The sequence below is a fragment of the Periplaneta americana genome, chromosome 16, assembly GCF_040183065.1.
Source record: "Periplaneta americana isolate PAMFEO1 chromosome 16, P.americana_PAMFEO1_priV1, whole genome shotgun sequence".
In the NCBI taxonomy this organism is placed as follows: domain Eukaryota; kingdom Metazoa; phylum Arthropoda; class Insecta; order Blattodea; family Blattidae; genus Periplaneta; species Periplaneta americana.
Window position 1 is genome coordinate 14715665 of NC_091132.1, and position 23855 is coordinate 14739519.

Genomic DNA, 23855 nt, shown 5'->3' on the forward strand with positions numbered 1-23855 from the left:
AGTGGCTTCTTGTTGGTTCTTTACTCTTAAACAACACGTCCTACCATTAGTAAATAAAAGATACGTGGAAAGTATCTGCATTAGAAAGAAATGGCTGGTTTTACAGGTTTTCTTGTTTCACAGAGTTTATGTTATGCCTCTTAGGAAAGAGAAAAATATGTTATATATTTTAAATGCAGCCAAACCTCCATAAAATACTTATCTTCCAGGGTATCGCTGGTAGCACAACTGCTGCTGGTTTTCTTTGTTATTCGTTAAAGATGTGGTTCTAACTTCCATGATGAACGAAGGCTGACTAGGGAAGAAATTAGGGCATTGACTTCTGTACTGTTTACATGTGCATCTCAAGTAATGTTAAATGCAGGGAAAGGAGAACATCCTGAGTGATTGTTGTAAATAGAGTTGTATCATACGAAAGACACCTCAAAAGAGTGCTCTAATATATGGAAGTAATCCTGGGAGACATATGTGACCTCTTATTTACCAGTTATGCAAGGCTTCCAGAAGAGATTTTAATATAAATTTTGGTACTCTTTCCTCATAACACGGATTTTATTTCATTTTTGTTTTTAAAATCTGTTGGAAATGTGATCGCAGAGAAAGCAATTGTTCAATAATTTCTGCTTAGTAAAAATTGGGTTGGGTGTAAACGCTCATGTACACAATTATGTCCAAACTCAGTTGCTGGAATATATTGCATATGTCATAATATAGTCTTAGCTACAACTGTCTTGACCTCTGATTTTAATAAATCTCGGTTCTTTCATAAATGAACAGTAGTGGTTTGTACAGAAAATTCACACCCCAAAAATTAGTGTAGGGGGACTTCTTAAGAACGCATTATTGAAGTGCTCGGGATGGGGGGGGGGGGGATATATTTTATTCAGTTGGTACATTTACAGTTCCAGAAAGAATTAACTGTAACTCTGTTGCAAAGTGGCGGTTATATTGATAATTGTACATTATGTCAAATGTTAGACTTTACATATACATAAATATTTATTTTATGACTGCATATCTATCATCAGAATTATCAGTATCGTCGACACTACCGGATGATAAAGATGAATGATACTTTAAAGAATTTGCAAATTTTGTATTGCCCATCAGTATTGTTTTCTATATCTTTTTGATTTGGAACATCCACTTTATAGTGTCCAATTTTGTGTATTACAGAGCTGACCAAATTACTAGACTAAAGGTGTTTTACTTTTTAAAAGTCTTTTTAATATTTTCTTTATTTTTTCCCTCTCTTTGAATTTTATATTGCAATGTAGAGATGGCATTGAGTCTTGTTGCATTGCCACCTCTAAATTGCAAGTACTTCATTTATACAGGGACATCACTTTATTTTTACCAACATTTTTAACATTAACCTGGCTATACTCGGAAACACTGTTGCCCCCTTCCATTACAGGAGTTTGATGTTACTAGTGCAATATGTAAACAAATCATTTTACTAGGTATAGGAGGAGAGAAAAGTAGTGTATCCATTTATGTTGTAGGGAAATATGATATTACGATTTTCAATTTGATCATCACTTTTACGGGATTTATCAAAATACAGTAGAGTAGTAACATTTTTTTTCAAAAACTCAACTTTTCAGGCGGCTATGTTCATTATGTAATGTCTACTTTATTTAGCATATTAATTATTGATGTTAACATACAATATAGAGAGTGCATTTAAATTGAGGGGGTCATAAGTAAAGGGCTGTAAGTGCACTTAAGTTACTGTTGAGAAAATGGGGTTTAAATATTTAAGCTTTCGTTAAACCAGTGAAATTTTTATTTAATTTTTAATGTGTGATGTGATTAAAATATCCCTTTGCCACTAAAATTGTAGGTACTTTTGCTTACACTGGATGCACTTAACTCATGTTATTACAAATGTCACTAGCATTCCTTTGCTTCTAGCCACCTCAATTCAAAAAAGCTAATCTGAATTTTTAAACAAGTTGCTGAAAATGGTTGCCGTTCATTGCAATGCATATTATTAAAAACATTTTGAAGCATATTCTCTGAAATTGAATTTGTCGTTTCTTGAATATAATTTTTTAGTACGAAATTATTAATATAGGTTCTTTCTTCTATAGAAAACGCAATCATATTTATGAAACACACTATACACTGCAGTGTTTACTTCACTGCTTGAAGACTTGGAATGCAACAGCGGCCGTAAGTTTGTGTGTCTGACGGGAGCAAGGACATTAGTGAAGGGGTGAGAGTGAAGTACATTCAGAAATGCAGGTACAATAAAAATGCAAGTAAAAATAAAATGATGTGCCTGTATATTGTTTCACTGCCAATGTATAAAAAGTAAATTTCCTCTCCATTTGTCCATTTCATTATTTCCTTCAGCATTGTTTATATCTTATTTCAAACTCTTGACATCATTGTCTTCAATATTTTACTTGCGAGGAAAGATATTTTCTTCCAGAAAATAGCCTACAGTGTTACAAGAAATTGTACTGTCTGCAATGGGTTGTTCGGATATAAAATGAGTTTCATGTTATAGTAAGTTATTTCAGTTAGATGATAACCTCGGTCTTTTTTATAAGAATTCTTTATTTAGCAGTAACTATTGAGCGTATTTACAGAATGACAATTATGTGTTGCTAATACACAGACTTGCATGAAAAGAAAATACCACTATATTAATGTAATGATTATTTCAAATATTTACCTAGACATTTTCTTCTGAGAGCAATAGTTCCCTCTGTTGTGAGGAAGTTCTCATGTTTGAGGGTGATCTATGAGTTACAGTCCTGTAAAAGTGGTTTTATTTTTAAGGAGAATTTGTTTTAAAATTTCAAGATTTCAGTGTTATTACCAATTTGGCTGTGTTATTTTAAAATTATATGTGTAAAGTTCAACATAGATGTCACGAGCAAAATTCACACATAACTGGAAGAATCGTACAGAGAGAATGGCCCTGGACAGAATCCCACATCAACTCCTATATAACACACCACAGGGCAGAAAAGCAAGAGGATGCCCAAGAAACAGAACAATCCATTTTAACCTTGAGGGCAAAACAGGCTGAAAGATCAAATCCATGAAATTATTGATGATGAGAATAATTCTGGCGTACAGGAATTAAACACAGAGTGGTATGCAGCAACATTTTCAGCATCAGTTTTCCGGTTTTTTACTATTTATATAGCTTTTGACACACAGCTGCATCAATTGCCTAACAATTTGGATTATTGCGTCCCTGCAGATTTCACTGCTCTCTGTGTTTATAACAATATCTGAACACCCACCCTATACTGTTTTTTTTTTTTACTTTATTTAACGATGCTGTATCAACTACTGGGTTCTTTAGCATCAATGGAATTAGTGATGGTGGGATGAGGCCTAGGATTCGTTATAGATTACCTGACATTCGCCTTATATTTGATATTTATTTGTCAATCAACTTTACAATTCACAGTTATGGTGGACCTTCACATTTCTGTTTTTCGATCCACCATCCCTTTAATACATATAACTCTTTTCTATTGATGTATTCTTTGCCGAGAACTTCTTGATTACTTTCTAACGTTCTGTTATGACTGAATTGCTATATATCCTTCCCCCTTATCCTCTTCTATTCTCTCCCTCTTACCTAGGCTGTCTCCCTTCCATTCCTTGCTCACCTATTAGATATTGCATATTCCTTCCTTAATACATTCGCCTTATAGTTGAGGAAAGCCTCTAAATAAACCCAGTCAGGTAAGCAGCCCAAGCGGGAATCGAACCCACATCCGAGTGCAACATGGTTCGAGAGTTTTGGGTGTTTGTACTGTGTTCAGTATTTCAGATTCTTGTAAACACCAGATATATTTTACAATTTTGCTACAGTTTACGAGGAATTTGGGAAAGTGTTAATGTGAAGTAAAATTCACAAACATTTATAAGTATTATTTAAATACCATTTCTGATTGAACTGGAAGTCATATTAACTTATTTCAAATGGGACATGCCAGAGCCATCTCCAGTTACAAATCAGAACATGCGTACGTTTGGCAACACTGAGCAGAGGCAAAATACAACACAAGGTTTGACAGTATAGTGCTTCGGTTTTGTTGTCACGTGTACATTTTCGAAATAATTTATACAAAAGTGGATATGATCAAAATTCAGAGTATTCATGTACGTAATTTATTGTGGAATCTGAAATGGTATTTTGAGTTTCAGATTACTGCACAAGTACTTACATGCAAAGACTGTGTCACTTAAAACAACTTAAAAAAAAAAAGTGTGTTTTATTGGTGGTACAAGGGTTAAATAAATGTTACTTGTACAAAAAAATAAATAATTCAGTAATGCAATAATGTACTTTTGCAGTACCCTATTCCAATTAATTAACCAATAGGTAGTTAGTAAATTGACAATGTTTTGCTGCTTTATAATGTTTCATTTATCGTCTTAGTTTATAACACACACATAATGAAACAGGCTGAGAGATCTAATCCATGAAGTTATTGATGATAATGCAATGATGCGACCATAGTTTCCATGTTGCAACATTCATTGCACAGAATGTTTTGAGATAGGTTTGGATTTAGAGGAGGGTTATAAACCAACTTTTGGCATTGATACAGTACTGTTGCTCTCAGCAGAAAACATGGGAACAGCAGGTAAATGTTTGAAATTGACATTGCAATAATTTTTTTTTTTTATTATTATTTGACTTCTCCCATCCCCTGATCAGTGTAGTAATTTAAAGTCAATATAGAAAGCCTCACTCAGATTAAAGGGTTAGAAAAAAATGGGTACCTTAGGGGTCTGGGAATTTATATATATATATATATATACACATATATATATATATATATATATATATATATATATATATACACACACACACACACACACATACATACATACATACATACAGTATATATACACGTACACATACAATTTTTACTTGATTAAATTCTTTGAATCTTTCTCACCAAGATCAAATCATATTAATTACCTTATAAAACATAATATAATTGGACTGATTGTCCCTTGTTTTCTAAGCTATATTTTCAACTTTGTTTTTCTCAGAACTACATTTTTATATATTAAGGTACAATTTTCACTGGAAACGTTCATGCTAGAGAGATTAAAATTTGTGCAGTTAATTTAAGTTTATTGTTGAATAATCTCAGATAGAATTATAGCTTTAATGTAACACGTGGAGATTTATGTACAATTTTAAGGTAAGAAATCAAATAGCTTTTGCTCCATTTTTCCTTACAAGGAAAAAAAAAATTCTTTCTTTTCTCCTTCAGTTAAATTTTTCATAGTGATTTCATAACAGTGTGAAATAATGAGATGAAAAATTTTAACATGTCCTATTGCCACTTTCTATGGAAATTGTACCTAAAGTTGCTTTTATTTTATATTATATACTATATTACGTTTTTCTTTATATTTAATATTTTATTACAAAAATATAGTTATAGCTATGAAAATGTACAGATAAGAGGCCTAGGACATGTACATTATCTGGTAAAATTTGGAAGTATTCTAGCTAGCAGTTGCTGAGAAAGTCAAGATAATTCTGTATAATGTGTGTGCGTCATTGATGGCCACACTTCCGGGCTCCTTAATAGAATGACATTGTAGTGTAATTTAAAATATGTTCCACATGTCACAGCTTGGTTTTAAAATTAGTGAAACCTCGAGGTATTATCCAAGGGACTAAAAACTATACCAATCAGGAAAACATCTAGATGTCATTTCACTTTCTGAATATTGGGATGCTATTGTAAGAAAATTATTTGTCATTCCCAGTCGCGGCTCATGGTTTTAGAATTGAGGAAGGCTCTAGGCTGAAATGGCAAACTTTCAAGGCCTCGAGCATGATTGTTTGTTTATTTCTATTTGTTTATTCATGTATTTCCCTAACTGGGAATTTTTAACAAGTTATTATAATATATATAACGGGCACTTGGGTTACTTTAATTCATTTGCTTGTAGATGAAATCAGCCCTTTTCTCTTTCGATATATATTACACACACAATTCATTGTTCTCAAATAAACATTCGCAAACGGCTCTCACAATCACAAGTTCACAACTTCATGCAATAGAATTTCCGTTGTGTTGTTTTCTTATCCCTGACGGAGGTTTGAAGAACTTTCACTTCATAGGATACTAAGGATACCAATTGTGTCAACAAATAACTAAACAACTCCATCTTATCGCAATGTTATCCTAAAATGCCAATTAGGGCTAAGACCTACCATAAAATGAATGAGAGAGCAGACACGTAACCTCAAGAATGGAATGTCAGACATTGTTTCTTTTCTCGTCAAGAGAGTTTTTTGAACACGTGGGAATTTCTCTTGAAATCTCCTGAGAGCATGAGCGGACTCTGTAGAGACATACAAATTGTATTTTTTTTTTTTTAGTAGGTTATTTTACGACGCTTTATCAACAGATCAGGTTATTTAGCGTCTGAATGATATGAAGGAGATAATGCCAGTGAAATGAGTCTGGGGTCCAACGCCGAAAGTTACCAAGCATTTGCTCATATTGGGCTGAGGGAAAACCCCGGAAAAAACCTCAACCAGGTAACTTGCCCCGACCGGGAATCGAACCTGGGCCACCTGGTTTTGCGGCTGGGCATGCTAACCGTTACTCCACAGGTGTGGACTACAAATTGTAAATAAACACCTGATGTGGAATAGAATAATTAGGCCTATAATTTGCCATTTACTCTTCAGCAGACTACAAGTGCAGTTGCTTGCACTGTTCAAACAACACTGAGTGTGTTGCATGAGAGATCAAAACCAATTACCCCATAGCAGCTCTGGTCAGAAGATAATTGAATGACCCAGTATATGGTTCGTTCTGAAGTAAGCTCTTAAGCATATTATAAAGGAAAACGTTTGAAGTTAGATTCTGTCAGTTAGGAAGAACTTTCATAAGTCCTACTCAAAATCACGATCCTTATTATATATATAAAAAATGTAATAGTATTTTAAGAGGTAGCAGATCATGAAAGGTGGAAAAGGGTACCTGCGAATTGAAGTTTTATGTTTCGAAGAATATGTGGTCTATTTCCACACAGATTATATGCAAAGAATCATGTAATTTCACTAGTTAGTAAATGTTAATTTATGTAATAACTAATCATTGAACAAACTTAATACGAAAGTGATTATAAGCATTTTCATATACACTTAATTTCTTCCTTTGTCATTATACGAAGTTTAAAGAAAGTATTCTGGTGCTTCATAATATGTTTTAAAATATAGATGGAAATATCCTTTTTCTACCAAAATTTTGGACAGAATTTGTTAATCACTGTAAAGAAAAAACGCTAATTTTTAAGGGCCGTGGGTAAACATGTGAAATGGAAATTACTCGAAATCAGTTATTGGTTGTGTTTTCTCTTCCTCACAGTGTGGCAGCTGAAAATGGGACGGTGTTTAGTAGATTCCTCCTGCACCTACACACTGCACCAGTGATCATAAATTGGAAGGCATGTCATGAATTATATTCACAGTGGCATAATCATTAGACATCAGATTTTAGGTAAAAGCCTATTTTGTTCTTGAAAGAAGAGACTAGGGTGTATACTACTATTTTGAGGAAAAGGAACTAGCCACCCTATCCCATTATCTCCTGGCTTAGTTGCCTCATAAGTGGTGGCTTCTTGATATGACTTGTGAGGTTCAATCCTGTCTTTGGACACTTGATTGAACAACAGTATGACGTCCTCTGAATGAAGAAAATCACTCCAACTCAATTAAAAAAAAAGTGGAATAGGACAGTTGATTGAACAACAGTATGACGTCCTCTGAATGAAGAAAATCACTCCAACTCAATTAAAAAAAAAAGTGGAACAGGACAGTTGATTGAACAACAGTATGACGTCCTCTGAATGAAGAAAATTCAGTTACACCTGTAGGGTATTTCTTATTCTTGTGAAGAGTATTTATCTTTTATTTAAAAACGTATTCAACTAGCTTTACAGGATTATAGTACTTTTTTTTTTTGTAAAAAAGGAATAATCCCACCAAGAGTTTTAAACTTGCCAGATTAGCAGACATTTAGAGGTTGTAGGTAATAAGAGGAAGGACACAAATAAGCCCTAAATGTTATTGGTCTGCTAATCCGACCAGTTTAAAACTCGGCGGGATGATTTCTTCTGTATAAGAAACATACTATACATTTTTATTGATAGTGTTGCTCCATTTTACTAAAGTATTGCAATTTTTTCCACTTTAATCAATGATGTTTTTTGGGAAGTCTGAGGGAGTAAAAAGAAATGTTTTGAAGATGACATACTTCCTCAGTGTATGGTGTGTTTTGCAGCAATTTGTTTATCATGTTGAAAAAATTATATTACTGTTTAAGATTTAATTTCTTGAACTATAATTTGAAAGGCGTGCTTTGTAGTCTTAACAGATCTTTGTAACGCTTAATTGCTTCTCTGGAAATTTACCCACGCATAAAAAATCGGGGTTTACACCTTGTGACCATTAATCCTTTAAGAAAGAGGTACTCTCTCCTTGTACAGACATTAAAAGTCGTAATGAAAAACATGAAATTATTTCTCGTAGGAAATCAGTTTACCTTACGTGCGAACTGTAGTATTTCATTTGTACCTTTTATTTGGACTTAAATATCCATTGTGTGTTTTTTATTTCAAATAAAGCCCCACTAATTTTTTTACTGGAAATTACTTTATTTCATGTGCATCATTTCCATATAAATTGACTTGTATAATGTGTATCGGAGTTAGTGGGTTATTTTACGATGCTGTATCAACATCTTAGGTTACTTAGGGTCGTATTCATAGACGAGACTTTGGACCAAAGTTAACTTTGGAAAGTACAAAGTCACCATTTTCCTATTCACAGTCGACACTTTGAGGAAAGTAAACTTCAATCACGACTTTACTTCGAAGTTGCCGAAAATCTAGACTTTGACTTTCGTTCGTGGACAACAGGAAAATGGCTGATATTTGGGAAATTGTTGAATTTGCCGAGAATATTGAAGACATCTAGGAGATTATTAAAGCTGCTCATGTTCCTTGGCGTATCATTATAGATTATAAATTCAAATCAAGGTACAGATTTGAAAAAACAGACAGTATTAAATATCCTCATCATGTTTCAACTTCATTGATGAACAATCAAAGAGGATTATCTGTTCCACCAATAAATAATACAACTTATTTCATTGCGATTTTACGCTATAGATAAGGATTAATAGCTTAATATTGATTCTTACTATTTAATTCTGTAGAGGATAGGTTATACAGTTGGAAATGCAGTTAATTTATAATCCTTACGGTCGTTATAATAATGTCTTCTACATATTGATTTCAGATAATTGTTAAGTAGTTTATGGAGACATGCAGGGAAGAACTCTGTCAACTGTACGCAGGATAATATGTCTCTTTCATAGTCTGTCATTGGTGGAATCTTATTTTCCATATCTTCACAACAAAATTATTTTACAATGAAATAATTTCAGGGCTTAATGTGAAACTAACGTAACTACATAGATGTTTTATTCACAACAAAATTAACAGGCAATACTATTTCAGATAAACTATACCATCATGTTTTGCAGTTATTAATTGTGTTATATACAAGACTGTTCGAACTGAGTTACGATTTTCTGTGGCCAGGTAGAAGAACAAATTATTATCGATTGGTGTAAAGACCTAAAAATGTCAATTTTTGTACTTACGTTAGTTTCACAAGCCCTCGAATAATATATGTAATGCTGAAAGAACGATTAAAGAGAGAGAGAGAAACTCATCCGGCCTTAATTAAGGATGACCACAAGGATCCGGAAATCAATAGCAAACAAATATAATCAATTATGAATATTGTTATGAAAACAAAGTGTAATAATTAAGCACCAATTATAAAGTAAAATCCTAGAAGATGACTAAAATTATACTGACAAATAAAAGATTTTATGTAAAATTAGCATATCCTTAATTAAGGCCTTTTGAGTGGTATAAATGAAATTGTATAATCTGCAGGGAATCTTTGAGAATTTGCGAGATGATTTTTTTAATCTCAAAAGATGATATTGATAATTGTTTTAAAAAATGATATGTAAATTTTGGTAAATGATATGTAAATTGCTTAACATGTACCAGTGTTCAATTGTTTCATTGATTTGTGACTCAAAAGATGGCTTTGATTGTTGCAATGCCTACTCTATTTCAACTATCTATTAATTTAATTCGTTTAGAAGGCAGTGATTTTGATTGCCAACATTAGAATAAGTTCGTCAAATCTCGACTTACCAAAGTCAAAGTCTCGGAAGTATTGTCTATGAATAAGACTTTTAACAAAGTTAAACTTTACTACGAAAGTCGACTTTGGGAAGTCCTCATCCAAAGTCTCGTTTATGAATACGGCCCTTAGTGTCTGAATGAAATGAAGGTGAAAGGAGTCCGGAGTCCAGCACCAATAGTTACCCAGCATTTGCTCATATTGGGTCGAGGTAAAACCCTGGAAAAAACCTCAACCAGGTAACTTGCCCCATCCGGGATTCGAACCTGGGCCACCTGGTTTTGCTGTCAAATGCATTAACCGTTACTCCACAGGTGTAGACAATATGTATCAAGTATGACCAGAATCCACTCATTAGTTTGAAGAAATTGCTGCACACATGCAGGTATCTTTTTCAGTAGTCTATTTGGAATGCAGAAAATGTAGTCTTAGGCAAAAAGAAGTGACTGGACCAGTTGACATACGCTAAGTCCCCTATGTAAGACTTTAGTTCATTCTGTGAGAACTTAGTTTTACACATGAAGGAATTTCTTATGCACGACTCCACTCTGTTTTTTCCTTTGTTTTGTTTGTTGCTTTTTCTGTTTGTTTATAGGTCAAGTGTCATGAATAACACTGTTCTGCATTCCAAAACTTATTTTCTGTTGTTTTCAATCTGATCGCCAATTCTAAACGGATTTTTTGTGCTGAATTCGAAAATAATCTCCATTTTTCCCCATCACGTCAGATTTTCAGACAATTCATGAATAACTAGAAATGAAATTATTGCTTGTGAAATGCCATAAAAATTATTTTCAACAAGAATTTTGTGAGAAAAACTAGGCTTCAATTTGCTATTTGCCACTAATTAATCATTAATTAATATTAATTAATAATTATAAACACTTTCATAACCTTACCTCAATATTGAACTTCAAATTTTCTCCTCTTTGACCTCCTTGCATGTTGTTCAGAACAGTCCCTTTTTAACATCCAGCAATAGTCCGCAATGTTTCCATTATGAAGCAAAACACCTTTAAGACTTTTCTGAGAAGAATCTATGAAGAACCTCTACTCTTTGGAATTATAGTTTATGTTATAAAATGTTAAGATGGCAGGGATGTCTTGGCAATACACTAAATTTTCTTCTTCAGCAAAAAAAGGGACAAGTTCCTTCTCACGATGCCTGTACCATGAAAAATATTTACCTTGAGCCAATTCTTTCTTTTCTTTTAACCTAGAACCTAATAGGTAATGCTGATTCTTTAGGCAAATTTAAATCCCTCGCTAAATCATTAAGCTCACTTTGATTAAAACATCTATCATAACCAATATTGTCTGGTTCATAAGTATGATCCACTGGAGATTCAGTTTCAGTGCTACTGGATGCAGATGGCAATGTGTCTGATTCAGGGGGTAGTGGAACGGGAATATCAGGACCATGAGGTATGGCCTGAATGGCAGAGGGAATGTTTTTAGCAGTATATCCAGCTACCTTAACTGTACAAAAATAACAGTGGTCTCCATGATTTATAGATTCCCTACTAATCATAGGGATACCAAAGGGCAATGACTTACTTTTTCCATTTTTTCCAACTCCTCAACTTTTCAACACAACTACGACATACTTTTTGGGGGCACTAGGATTTGTCCTGATCTCCTAACTTAATGCCAAAATATTGAAAGTAAGTATTCTTTACAAAAGCTGTTATATTCTGTCTCTGTTTTACTAACGTATATGACCCACATATATAGCAAAACAAATTTGAATCATTTACACAACCACGTTTCGACATTTCTATGAAACAACACTATTATGCTATACTCTCGAGAAAAATGAGAACTCACACACTTCACTTTTACACGACAACCAACAACATAAAACTGAACCTCTAATTTTAAAACAACTTTTAAAAGGGGATAGGTTTATTATCTCAGTAAGGAAATCTGTAGCCTCATAAGCTGGATTGCACTTCCATAAATAAATATATATACAGGGACCCTATGTCATTTCTCTAATTCATTGTGAGTTTTAATAGCAATCTCTAAGAGTAAATATTTTCTTCATAATTTTTTATGACCTGAGACACTAAACATTTCAACTTCCTGTTTATAGATAACATTGGGTGCAGACAGATAAAAATCTCCAAGAATAAACAGCAGATGTCAACCTCGGTTCATTTTAAGGGGGAGGATACAATTTTGCACACCCCCAAGGGCGGATATAGTCAGTAGATTTTAATAAATATCAAATACAAACATAATAAAATATATTATGTCACATTTTAGCAATAAATTTTAAATTATAAGCTGTCGTGCCTTTTTAACAACCAACAAGCACATTGTAATATTACTACATTACGAAAAATATTGAAAACATAACATTTTGAATTGTAAAAAATTCTGACGTGGTACGTGAAAACAGGTTTCATTTTTGCAATCATTGTGAAATTGTGATTCAGAAACGCTCATTTATTTCAAAACAACAAAATCCATGCAGAACGGTGTAATCTATAACTAAGATATATTCAAGGAGTAAATTAGGTGCAAAATAAACATCCCTTCCCTAGTTGTGTGAACCAGGTGCTGTCTGAAGTAGACTTGGACAAATTCACACCAGAGACCTGCACAACAGCCCAGCCCATGAACATCTTCCTCACTGCACTGCACTGGGCTTCACAGTCTCGCACGGAACAAGCTCGTGACTTCACCATACTGGCAGGATGGGCTGCTCGCGTAGCTGTGGGCTAATATCACAGCATCAAGCCCAGCCTCCTGTTCTATCAGTTATTTATTGAGTTTGCGCGGACTTGTACTTGCGTGTGCGGTTCAATCAACGTTCAGCTACTGTTTCAAACTTTTTTGTTTTAGTTTTTGATCTCTGTCTTTCAAGATGAGTCCAAATAATGGTGCATCGCAAAGAAAATACAGTCTCTGTGATGAATATTTTCTGGGCTGCGGTTAAATACTGAAATCAGAAGCAAACACTGAAATACTGAAACAATTGTCTTTAGAGACAATTAATATTAGGTACCCTCCACAAAACTGGCTTCATTTATACACTGACGGATCCTTGATCTCCAGAGAACAAGGTGCTGGTGCAGGTGTTGCGTGCTGTCTCTTCTCACTTTATAGATCTCTTGGATATGGAACAACAAGTTTTGATGGTGAAATCATTGCAATAAGCAAATGTCTCAGGAATCTTCTATGCCACATCAATCAATTTAGGAATGCAGTTATATTGTCAGACTCCAAAGCTGCTATTCTATCAATCGTCTCTAAACACACACCTTCATCTCAAACAGCAGAAATAACTAAAATGCTCTCTCAATTAATATCTCTCAATAAAAGAATTGTATTTCCAATGGATACCATCCCATTGTGGAATCCTGGGAAACGAGAATGCGGATGCTTTAGCAAAGAAGGGCAGCACTGCTCCTTACAGACCTGTTACTAAATCTGCGTATTACTCTGTGAAGAGATTTATTAAATCTACATACTTAGACTTCAACAAACAAAATTTGATAACACAATCCCAAGGGAAAAAATGGAACTCTCTGCATCAAAATCCACAGTTAATTCCCGATTTACCACGAAAATCGTCTGTAGCTGCATTTAGATTGGCAACAGGCCACGATTGTTTGGCTAAGCACCTGCATAGAATTGGAATATATCAGTCCCCTAACTGCCCATTGTGCAACTCAAACCAAGAAATGGATTCGGAACATCTCAAAATCTGTGCTTCATTGGCTGGCCATGATAATATCTTTGAAAAATATTGGAGTGCAAGAGGTCAAATGACTTTATTGTCAAACGCCTGGCATTAGAAAACAACAACATATTTTCTGGACTGAGATGCTGAGCAGCTCAGAAAACCTTATCACAGACACCGGCCATGGAAGCACACATTAAAAAACACAGTCTCTCTAGAGAGAAAGTAGTGATGCTGGAGAGTTAAAAACAACAGAGTTGGATGGAAATTAAAAAGTACCATTGAGACAGTTTTTAAATCTGTATTCGACAGCAGTGGAAAATACTCGTAATTTAATTTTGTATGTTGTCCGGCATGCGGGGAACTGTATTCTCATGCCACTCGCAAAGCGAAAGCACAACCAATGCACGAAAGTGGAAAAGCAGTAGAATGCAACCAACTAGTGGGTTGACATCAATTTGGTGGGCTTCGAAGCCCAGAGCGACAGGCTAGGAAGCGGCCGCATTGGGCAGTGTTGGTCTTCGGTGGGCTGTGCTGCCAAGCATTCATGCTACAGGAAAGTGATCATTTTATGTGTCTATGGCTGTACATTTCCATAACAATTTAGATTTTTTTTTTTTTTTTTTTTGCATCACATTATTTTTACATATACGTTGTATAATGAGAAAGTAAAGTGAAATAAATTTGAGTGATATCATAAACATTTACAAATGCAGTAGTAACTCAACTATTGATTGTTCTGTTCCCCCCCCCCTCCCCCGATGATCTTGCATAATTGTTGTAAAGGATTTCCAAGTAGTTTAGTTGAACTTCAAAATTGTTATTGCACAAACTTACTTTAATTTTGCAATAGTTAGAAATCTATGGAATTCACGATCTGCAATAACCCGAATTGTTCTCATTTTGCCAAATTTTTAACCATTTCTTTATACTTCTGATAACCCCAACTTATGTTTGAATCGTGAAATAAGGCAAAAAAAGTTTCTAATGAATTTCAGCAATACTATTGTTTTATTCACAAAATCTTAACAATGTATTTTTAAATAATATTTTAATAATTTCTCTACTTTTTTTTTTTTTTCTTCAATGGAATATTTCGTTGCGCCATTTTGTCAACAAATGAATGCAGCTATGTATTAAAAATTATATAAACTGTAAAAACTGAAAATTGATGCTGAAAATGCTGCATAATACCATTCATTGTGTGTAACATCTTAAGCCAGGATTATACGACTTCCTTAGGTACTCGTATAATTTTGAAATAACATTGCCAAATTGACAATAAGACTGAAATCTTAAAACGAATTTTTCTTAAAAATAAAACCACTTTCACAGGATTCCAGCATTAGTTTTATTTCCTTATGAAGAATAATCAGTACAGGTATCTGTTCTCTTTTCAACATTTTGACTGACGAACATTAAAACATCTAGTGTCTTAACAGTGATACTACTACACAAAAAGCAGTGCAGTTAATGGCTTTTAGTAAATCAAGACGTTATGTTATTGGTCTTTTTCATGCAAGTCAAATTGGTATCACATGTCAGAGGGTTGTTCCAGTTATGCAACAATAGTCTGTAAACCAGCTTTGGAAGAATCAATAAATTGCCTCTACTTTACATATTTGTGTTGAAATATTAATCCTGCCTTGCTCACTCAAAAGAAAATTCTGTGTAACGGAAAATAATTTGTCATTTATATTCTAAATACACAGATGAGTCAATAAGTTACAAATTAAAGTAGTGACCTTCATTTTTTTTTTTTAATGAGGTGCCTAGATCTATCACCATTAGATGACGGTATTATCCAGGTGTCAAGCAAAACAATGAAGCAGCCAGTGGCGGTTCCTCGGGGGAGGGAAGGAAGGAACGTCCTCCTCACATTTTCTTCTTTTGAAAGTAAATACCAAATAAAATATGTGCCTTGAAATTCAAGGAAGATTCGATAATTTTTAAGTTCACAGCTATAAGAAAAACTCGGTTGATCGAGTTTTAAACGACGCGCGCTCATGTGCTGCTAGAAAACTGTGAGAAAGATGCGAGATTGTTTGTGTGGAGGAAAGGCACTCCATTCCTCCTCTACTGCAGTTAGCACACATAGACAACAGCACACTAGCTGCCAGAGAAAGAAGCAGAGTTTTAAAGCAAGTAAATGAACGGAGAGGGAGGAGATCCTCCTCTGAATCAGTCATGGGCGGGAAATAGAAACCGACTGGTCGTGCAGCAAGCTCGCTACCGCTGCCATCTAACGATGTTGCATTCAACCGGACTATAACACATCTAGGAGATACAACAAAAACAATTTTAACGCAACGCTATGAAAGAACCATGTAAACTTTTTTTAATTATAAATAAAAAATATTATTCATTGCACTTTATATAGGCTACTATTCATGGTTTGAAACTTTCGTGGATATTTGAGAGTTAAAGTCGGGTTTATGTAAAACAAAGAGGAAGTAGTTTCATGTAGTTGGCCCCTGAAATTCACTTCTATTCATTGTTTACTAGACAGGGCAACAGCCAACTTGTCACTTTTGTACAAATATATTTGAAACTGAAAGTAGGTAACTTACTCCAAACTACATCATTTTTAACATAAAAAATTAATCGGCCATCGGCAGCTTTGAACAATATTGATAGTATGACTTTACAAGAACTGACATTCTTCAAAAGCATGTGATACTGAACTTGTAAAATGTACATGTGGCAACACAGACCACGTGGGTGGGTGCAGTGTTCTCGCTTTCCTAACAGATTATTTCCCATTTTCATTTCCGTAAAACGGTTCCGATTACGAGTTAGTAGCTAGTCTCTTCCAACACGTGTGATGCTGTAGTGTGCTCGAAAAATGCTGCGAGGTTGTGAATTTCCTTGTAATTGTTAATTTGTGCAATTATTCAACAATGAATGGAAGTGAAAACATAATATATTTTGGACAATTTAGGAAACTCAGTTTACGAGAACAGATTATTGTTATACAGAAGGGAAGGCCAACCCCAACACTACCTGGTCTTATATTTATGCATGTAGGCTAATTTGTAGCACGTTTCATTCAAGAAGGTGTCATTTAGTGCTTTTAACTTCTTTCCTCCTCATAAGAAATATGCAGGAGCCGCCACTGGAAGCAGCAGTTGCAGGATGGCTGCATCTCAGCATGAGTGTATCATTGTCGAGCGGCACTTCGTTGTGTGATTTTTCCGCGCAAAATGTCTGATAGTAAAGGATATCCATGAATAAATGCTGCCCGTGTTTGTAGAGTATTGCCTGTCAGTCAAACTGTCTGCAGTTGAATTTCATTTTTGTTTTGTTTACCGATAAGCAACTACGATATGAAGTATAATAAGTTTTTTAATTGGCCACCTATGCTTATCTTTTGTACAGTTATAATTCTTGTCACATGAATTAGTCTATCGCATTAACGTTTTCGATACCTTATTTTGTATCATCATCAAATGCATGTGCATAGTAATAATTAAAATTAAAAACCTAGCCAATTGGTGTATATATATATATATATATATATATATATATATATATATATATATATATATATATATATATATATATATAGAGAGAGAGAGAGAGAGAGAGGCCTCTTGGTTACAACCATATGATCTAGGGTTACAACTAAGCCGCGGCCAGGAGAGAAGACCAGAATGTCGAAAATACAACCTCTTGGCATTGGATAAAAAAAAAGAATTATATTTTTAGAGACATGCTATCCTACACATTTATCAAAATATTATCTTTAGTGAAGTCGTTTCTTGTGGGGAAATTAAAGCTGTTAGCCTAGATCATATATAAATATATGATCTAGGCTGTTAGCAAATCCTTGAATTCTAAAAAATCTCGAAAACATCATATGTCATATTATGAGAAAATTAAAATACAATATAACCAAGATTGCATTGTCCTATTCGTAAATGAAGTAAAATTAGTTATTTAGGGCTACGTCTGTGCAAAAAAATAGTTTTCTACGCCAAATAAATTACACGTAAAATATAGCAGCCTATACGTGTCATCGATTTGTGTCAACATTTTGTATCTCTTTCTCCTATTTACTACTTATACCAAATATTTTCTTAACCAATATTTATATAATATGAGACACAATTCCGACTATATACGTCGGCGTATAGCCTGTAGCTTAAATTTAATTTTTAATCGACATACAATTCTGTTCGCTATAGCATTTTATCTCTTTCGCCTGCTGTTGGCAACATTGATATACAGTCGATATTCGTCCATGTTTGAGGTGAAGTGGCGTCATCAAGGTTCCAGTTTCGCTAGCTTGGGACTTGAGTTTTATAAATAATGGCGATGGCGGCTACACAGATAAAGGGGAGTGGATGGCCCCGAAGAGCAAGTCAGAGTACACCTTTTGACCAGAAATTTGTGGCAAACCAGTCCATAACTATCAACAGAACAATTAACTTGTAAGTAAACAGATAAAGCATGCCGGTGGTTTTGTGGTGTTTGAGGGCAATATGCAAAGCTGCACTCTTGGTGTTCATTTGCGTATTAATTTGTGACATAATAGGCTTATCTGTTCAATGCTTTCTGATACGCGTGAAATCCGGGTAAATTTATGTCCCCGAGCAGGCTTGTATTGTACGAAACTGTAAATCCAACGCATGAAATTGTTTTGGGTATATTTGTTTAATAGGCTATTACTGTGATGTTTTTATTTCTTACTAAAGACTTTCGTAAACACATGTAGTTTCAGGTTCTCGTTGATATGCCGTGAAATAGGTAACAAACAGCATTGTAAACATTGCATACCTATTGTTATTAGCCTGTAAACAAGATTGAGAGACGGAGGTCTAGAAAGTGGTCGAAATCCTTCCTTATTAGAGCCGACAGTAATTCGGTAGCAAACGTTGGTCAACATGGCGGTCATCATCGAGGATCGGTGAAAGGTTAGGTTTTTTCCTTCTGGTTTTTGGTATGTCATGTTTTTTCACAAATCACAAAAAACCAAAATAATCTATCTATTAAAAAAACAATATTTTTACAGACAAATATATCGCTTTCATGTTTGTTAAATACGTGCAAATAAAATTAGAACTAATTATTACCTGAATAACAAAGCTAGTATCATAATATTTTCATTCATGTAACCTTACTTTCACAATATGTGAATCTCACTCCACTTGAAATTTCTGTTTTCTTGACTTCCTGGAAGGCGTTTCTGAAGAATTGTCTCTCTTAAGCATCCAGCAGTAATCAGCCGTTATACTCATACTCCACTTTTCTTGGTATTTAGTTTCCATGTCTTTGATGTCCTGATAAAACCTTTCACCATGTTCCTCACTAAAAGCACCTAAGTTGTTGGGAAAATAATTGGGGTGCCAATGTAGAAAATAAATTTTAACACTCATATTGCAGCCCATGGTTCTGAAGTTATCCAACATAGTTTCAACCATTTCTTTGTAATTGAAGTCTTTATAAGGTTCGTTCCAACAAGCGATTCATGGATCAGTTCATGTACGGTTCCTGTACCATCTTATGCGCATGCGCTAGTTGAGCATCTGCTATGGGATTGAAACTGGACTGGATGCTGTTGCCAATTCAATGTCGTGTACTGGAGGACTCTCATTTAAAAATAGTTTTTTTAAATTAATAATGTATGTACGTTATTTATTATACTTTTAATCAAAGCTGCATGTTGAAATTGTAATTACCGGTAACTATTTCAATACCCAAATAATTTCCATTCCCTTTCTTTTTGGCGAAATTGTAAATTAAATCTCTAGTTTTATTATTCATCTGCACTGTCACTTTTCATCTTTGACCTCATTGATGTGAACACTCGACCATGTCTTTCTTCAGTATCCAGGAGACGTTGGTGAGCTAATGCGCATGCGCGTCTCGCGTATTCTTCCGTACATGCCTCAATCCGTGGACTATTTCTGACCGTTCCAAACCCGTGTCAAAAGCTTGTTGGAACGCCCGACTGCAGTACATGTTTCCAGTTCAGGACTGGTTCGGATTGTGTTGGAACACTTTTTCTGTACTGCGCATGCTCACGATGGCTACAGACGGTTCCTGACTGCTGTTGGAACAAACCTATAGTTGCCTAAGAAATTATTTACAACCATTTTGAAGCTGTCCCAAGCATTCTTTTCTGAATCACACATAACATTAATTTATGTATTTTGCCATCTACAAAAATTCCAGACTTGACTATCATATCTGAGTGAGGGAAATTTATCATACAGGTATTTAAAACATTGTCTATATTTGCCCAAAGCTCTTACAAACTGCTTCATAAGACCTAATTTAATATGTAAGGGTGGCAACAAAACTTTGGCAGGGTCAAGTAATGGCTCCAGAATAATGTTCTTCATACCCTTGAGTTAATGTTTTTCCTTTCCCAATGGGAAGTCCTATCTCTGCTGTCTCATTCAAAAAAAAAAAAAAAAAGAGAGGAATATTGTGTAAAACTACCTTGTTGACCCAATAACAAATCAATACCGGTAACTTTAAAATCACCACAAGCAGATCACATATGATTTTCATATTCCACTTCCTGCAGTACCATCTTTATATTGTCATATGTTTCAAACACAGGCCAGGCATGCAGCAGCGGTGAGAAGATGAAATATTTAATTCATATCCACATTAACCTAACAACTTAAGAGAGATTACTCTAAAATTGCAGCAAAAATTGAAGACCTCCCTCAAAGAAGGTTGTATATCATATGGAAAAGCATATGATATACAACCTTCTGTGAGGGAGGTCTTCAATTGTCAAAAAATAATTAAAAATATTAATTTTTGTACGAACACATTTTATAAATACACAAAGATTCAGAAAGATCCAAATTATAAATGTGCAAAGTTTCATAACTGTGCGATAGTTTCTGACAAAAGTGTACCTAAAGTAGGTAACATTAACATGGCGGTGATAGGGCCTACAATCCCCCTAAAAATATTACAATTAAATAAAATCAGTTAGCTATATAAAATATCTCACTGTAAAAGTATTTCTATGACTGTAATTCATACTGAAAAGAAATACTATTACATTTAATGTTATATCTAGAAAACAGTGGGGAACGTTTGATTAATTGATATTATTTGCATATAAAAATATTTTAAAAAATAATAACTTAATAACTACTAGTCCGATTAAATTCAAATTTGGTAATATTATTATTGTTAATTGACAGTAAAAATTTTAAGAAAATCTGCCAAGAAATGTGGAACTTTGAAAATTTAGTGTCATGTGCTATAAAAACCCAAGTTTTGTTGTACCAGTAAGCTTGAAAGTCAGCTCAAACAGCTTTAATATTGATTTTTTTTTTTTCGCTAGAAACAGTTCTGAACATACATTAAGCACTATGTTCCCAAAGCATTTTTTCGGATTCGATACTGCTATTTTCTGCCCTTTCAGATTTCTTGGAATGGTTGTAGAATTTTCGTGTATTACAGATAGGTTTTGGCTCTAATATTATGTATGATCACTGTATGATTGGTGTAGGCTACCTTAATTGATTGTAAGTTTATTCAGAGTTAAAGTATTAACGTGTTACCTATGTACTTACCAGTAATTATTCTGTCATGAAACTTCCTTAGGTTTATATAAATGTGTAGGCCTATAGTAATATACAGCAGAGTCCGTATAGGTCAGTTTCTATCTGATGCTTTTCCAATTCACTGCAGGCTAAAGCAAGGAGATGCACTATCACCGTTACTTTTTAACTTCGCTTTAGAATATGCCATTAGGAAAGTTCAGGATAACAGGCAGGGTTTGGAATTGAACGGGTTACATCAGCTTCTTGTCTATGCGGATGACGTGAATGTGTTAGGAGAAAATACACAAACGATTAGGGAAAACACGGAAATTTTACTTGAAGCAAGTAAAGCGATCCGTTTGGAAGTAAATCCCGAAAAGACAAAGTATATGATTATGTCTCGTGACAAGAATATTGTACGAAATGGAAATATAAAAATTGGAGATTTATCCTTCAAAGAGGTGGAAAAATTCAAATATCTTGGAGCAACAGTAACAAATATAAATGACACTCGGGAGGAAATTAAACGCAGAATAAATATGGGAAATGCGTGTTATTATTCGGTTTGGAAGCTCTTATCGTCCAGTCTGCTGTCCAAAAATCTGAAAGTTAGACTTTATAAAACAGTTATATTACCGGTTGTTCTGTATGGTTGTGAAACTTGGACTCTCACTTTGAGAGAGGAACATAGGTTAAGGGTGTTTGAGAATAAGGTGCTTAGGAAAATATTTGGGGCTAAGCGGGATAAAGTTACAGGAGAATGGAGAAAGTTACACAACGCAGAACTGCACGCATTGTATTCTTCACCTGACATAATTAGAAACATTAAATCCAGACGTTTGAGATGGGCAGGGCATGTAGCACGTATGGGCGAATCCAGAAATGCATATAGTGTGTTAGTTGGGAGACCAGAGGGAAAAAGACCTTTAGGGAGGCCGAGACTTAGATGGGAGGATAATATTAAAATGGATTTGAGGGAGGTGGGATATGATGATAGAGATTGGATTACTCTTGCACAGGATAGGGACCGATGGCGGGCTTATGTGAGGGCGGCAATGAACCTTCGGGTTCCTTAAAAGCCATTTGTAAGTAAGTAAGGCCTATAGTAAGAGTGGTTGGATTTCATCTTCTTTGGTTTTGGACTTGATTATTTTTCAATTATGGTAAAAGCTTGAATCTCGAACTGTATGATCGTTTGTTTTTAAACTAAACTTCTCCGAAAACCTGTGTTTTGTAGTAATTCAACTTCTATTTTTAATTTCTGAAACCCATCTTGTTTCCATTGTGTAACGAAACTCCTTTTTCTGTTTAGGTACCCATTAACAAATTATACATTCGGTACAAAAGAACCGTTATTTGAGAAGGACCCTTCAGTGCCTGCAAGATTTCAACGAATGCGAGATGAATTTGAGAAGATAGGAATGCGTCGCAGTGTGGAAGGAGTTCTTCTAGTTCATGAGCACGGCTTACCTCATGTTCTGTTGCTGCAGTTGGGCACAACATTCTTCAAATTGTAAGTCTCAAATAAGCGGAACTTGGACCAATATGCAGGAAATAGGGGTCTAGAGAAATGGCACTTAATGAAGCTGATTTCTGTGGCCTTGGTTCAACTGTTACACTACCTAGAACATGGCGACATAAGTGGGCTGTTCTGAAATATAATACACAGAAAAAAACCTGAGACTCTTCAAGCTGTTTTTTCCTTTGTTCTCATTAAAATGGCATATATTGAATATTCTTATCAATAAATATTATTAATTGGAAAAGCACTTCATTGCAGAATCCCCATATGTGCAGGTTTTAAAAATAGTTTTTTAGAGGCCGAAAAAAAAAAAAGCAATAATTTTGACAACACTGTAGCAGTGTTTAAAAAGTTATTTTATTAAATACATTACTATTTTATCAACAGTAATCTCGCTAGAGGTTTTGATTTATCTAGAGAAAATCAAAACTCGAGTGGGATTTAATTGACTATTACACGATTAGAAGAAAGTATATAAAGATTAGAAGTAACAAAGTACTCCAATACAATAAAATATTAATTGACTTACGAAAATACAACCGTCTTCAAATGTATTATTGTACCATCTCAACATTACAAATATTACGCTAAATGCATGCTAGATGGCAGTAGTGAGTTATGATTACTAGCAATGCCTTCTCATCGAGAAGTTCTCGATTATATTACGATGGCTGTGTTACTAGTTAAGAAGGCTTTGTTGATTCATTTTCATTTTTATTAAATAGTTGCATTCCACTATTGCATTCCACTTCAATTATCCGAATCCCAGTAATCAACGTCACTTGACAGATGATTTTCAATAAATCTTAATATTAAACAATCTCTGATACGTGACTATCCATAATGTCATATAGCAGAAGCTATAACATAACCTAA

The 23855-nt window shown here is 34.4% G+C and overlaps 1 protein-coding gene across 2 annotated transcripts in view; it reads left to right on the plus strand.

The window, feature by feature from the left end:
* The first annotated feature begins 18182 nt into the window (after positions 1-18182).
* Positions 18183-23855, plus strand: part of Cpsf5 (cleavage and polyadenylation specificity factor subunit 5) — a 58281-nt gene continuing 52608 nt past the window's right edge. Inside the window, exons 1-2 of one of the 2 annotated variants that reach the window (XR_011329887.1) lie at positions 18183-18373; positions 22770-22970. Coding sequence is in view for 1 of the 2 variants with exons in the window: in XM_069813476.1 (XP_069669577.1) it covers positions 18252-18373; positions 22770-22970 (323 nt within the window). In the remaining variant the exon portion in view is untranslated. The remainder of the gene's footprint in view (positions 18374-22769; positions 22971-23855) is intronic. The other variant, XM_069813476.1, reaches the window with a different exon arrangement.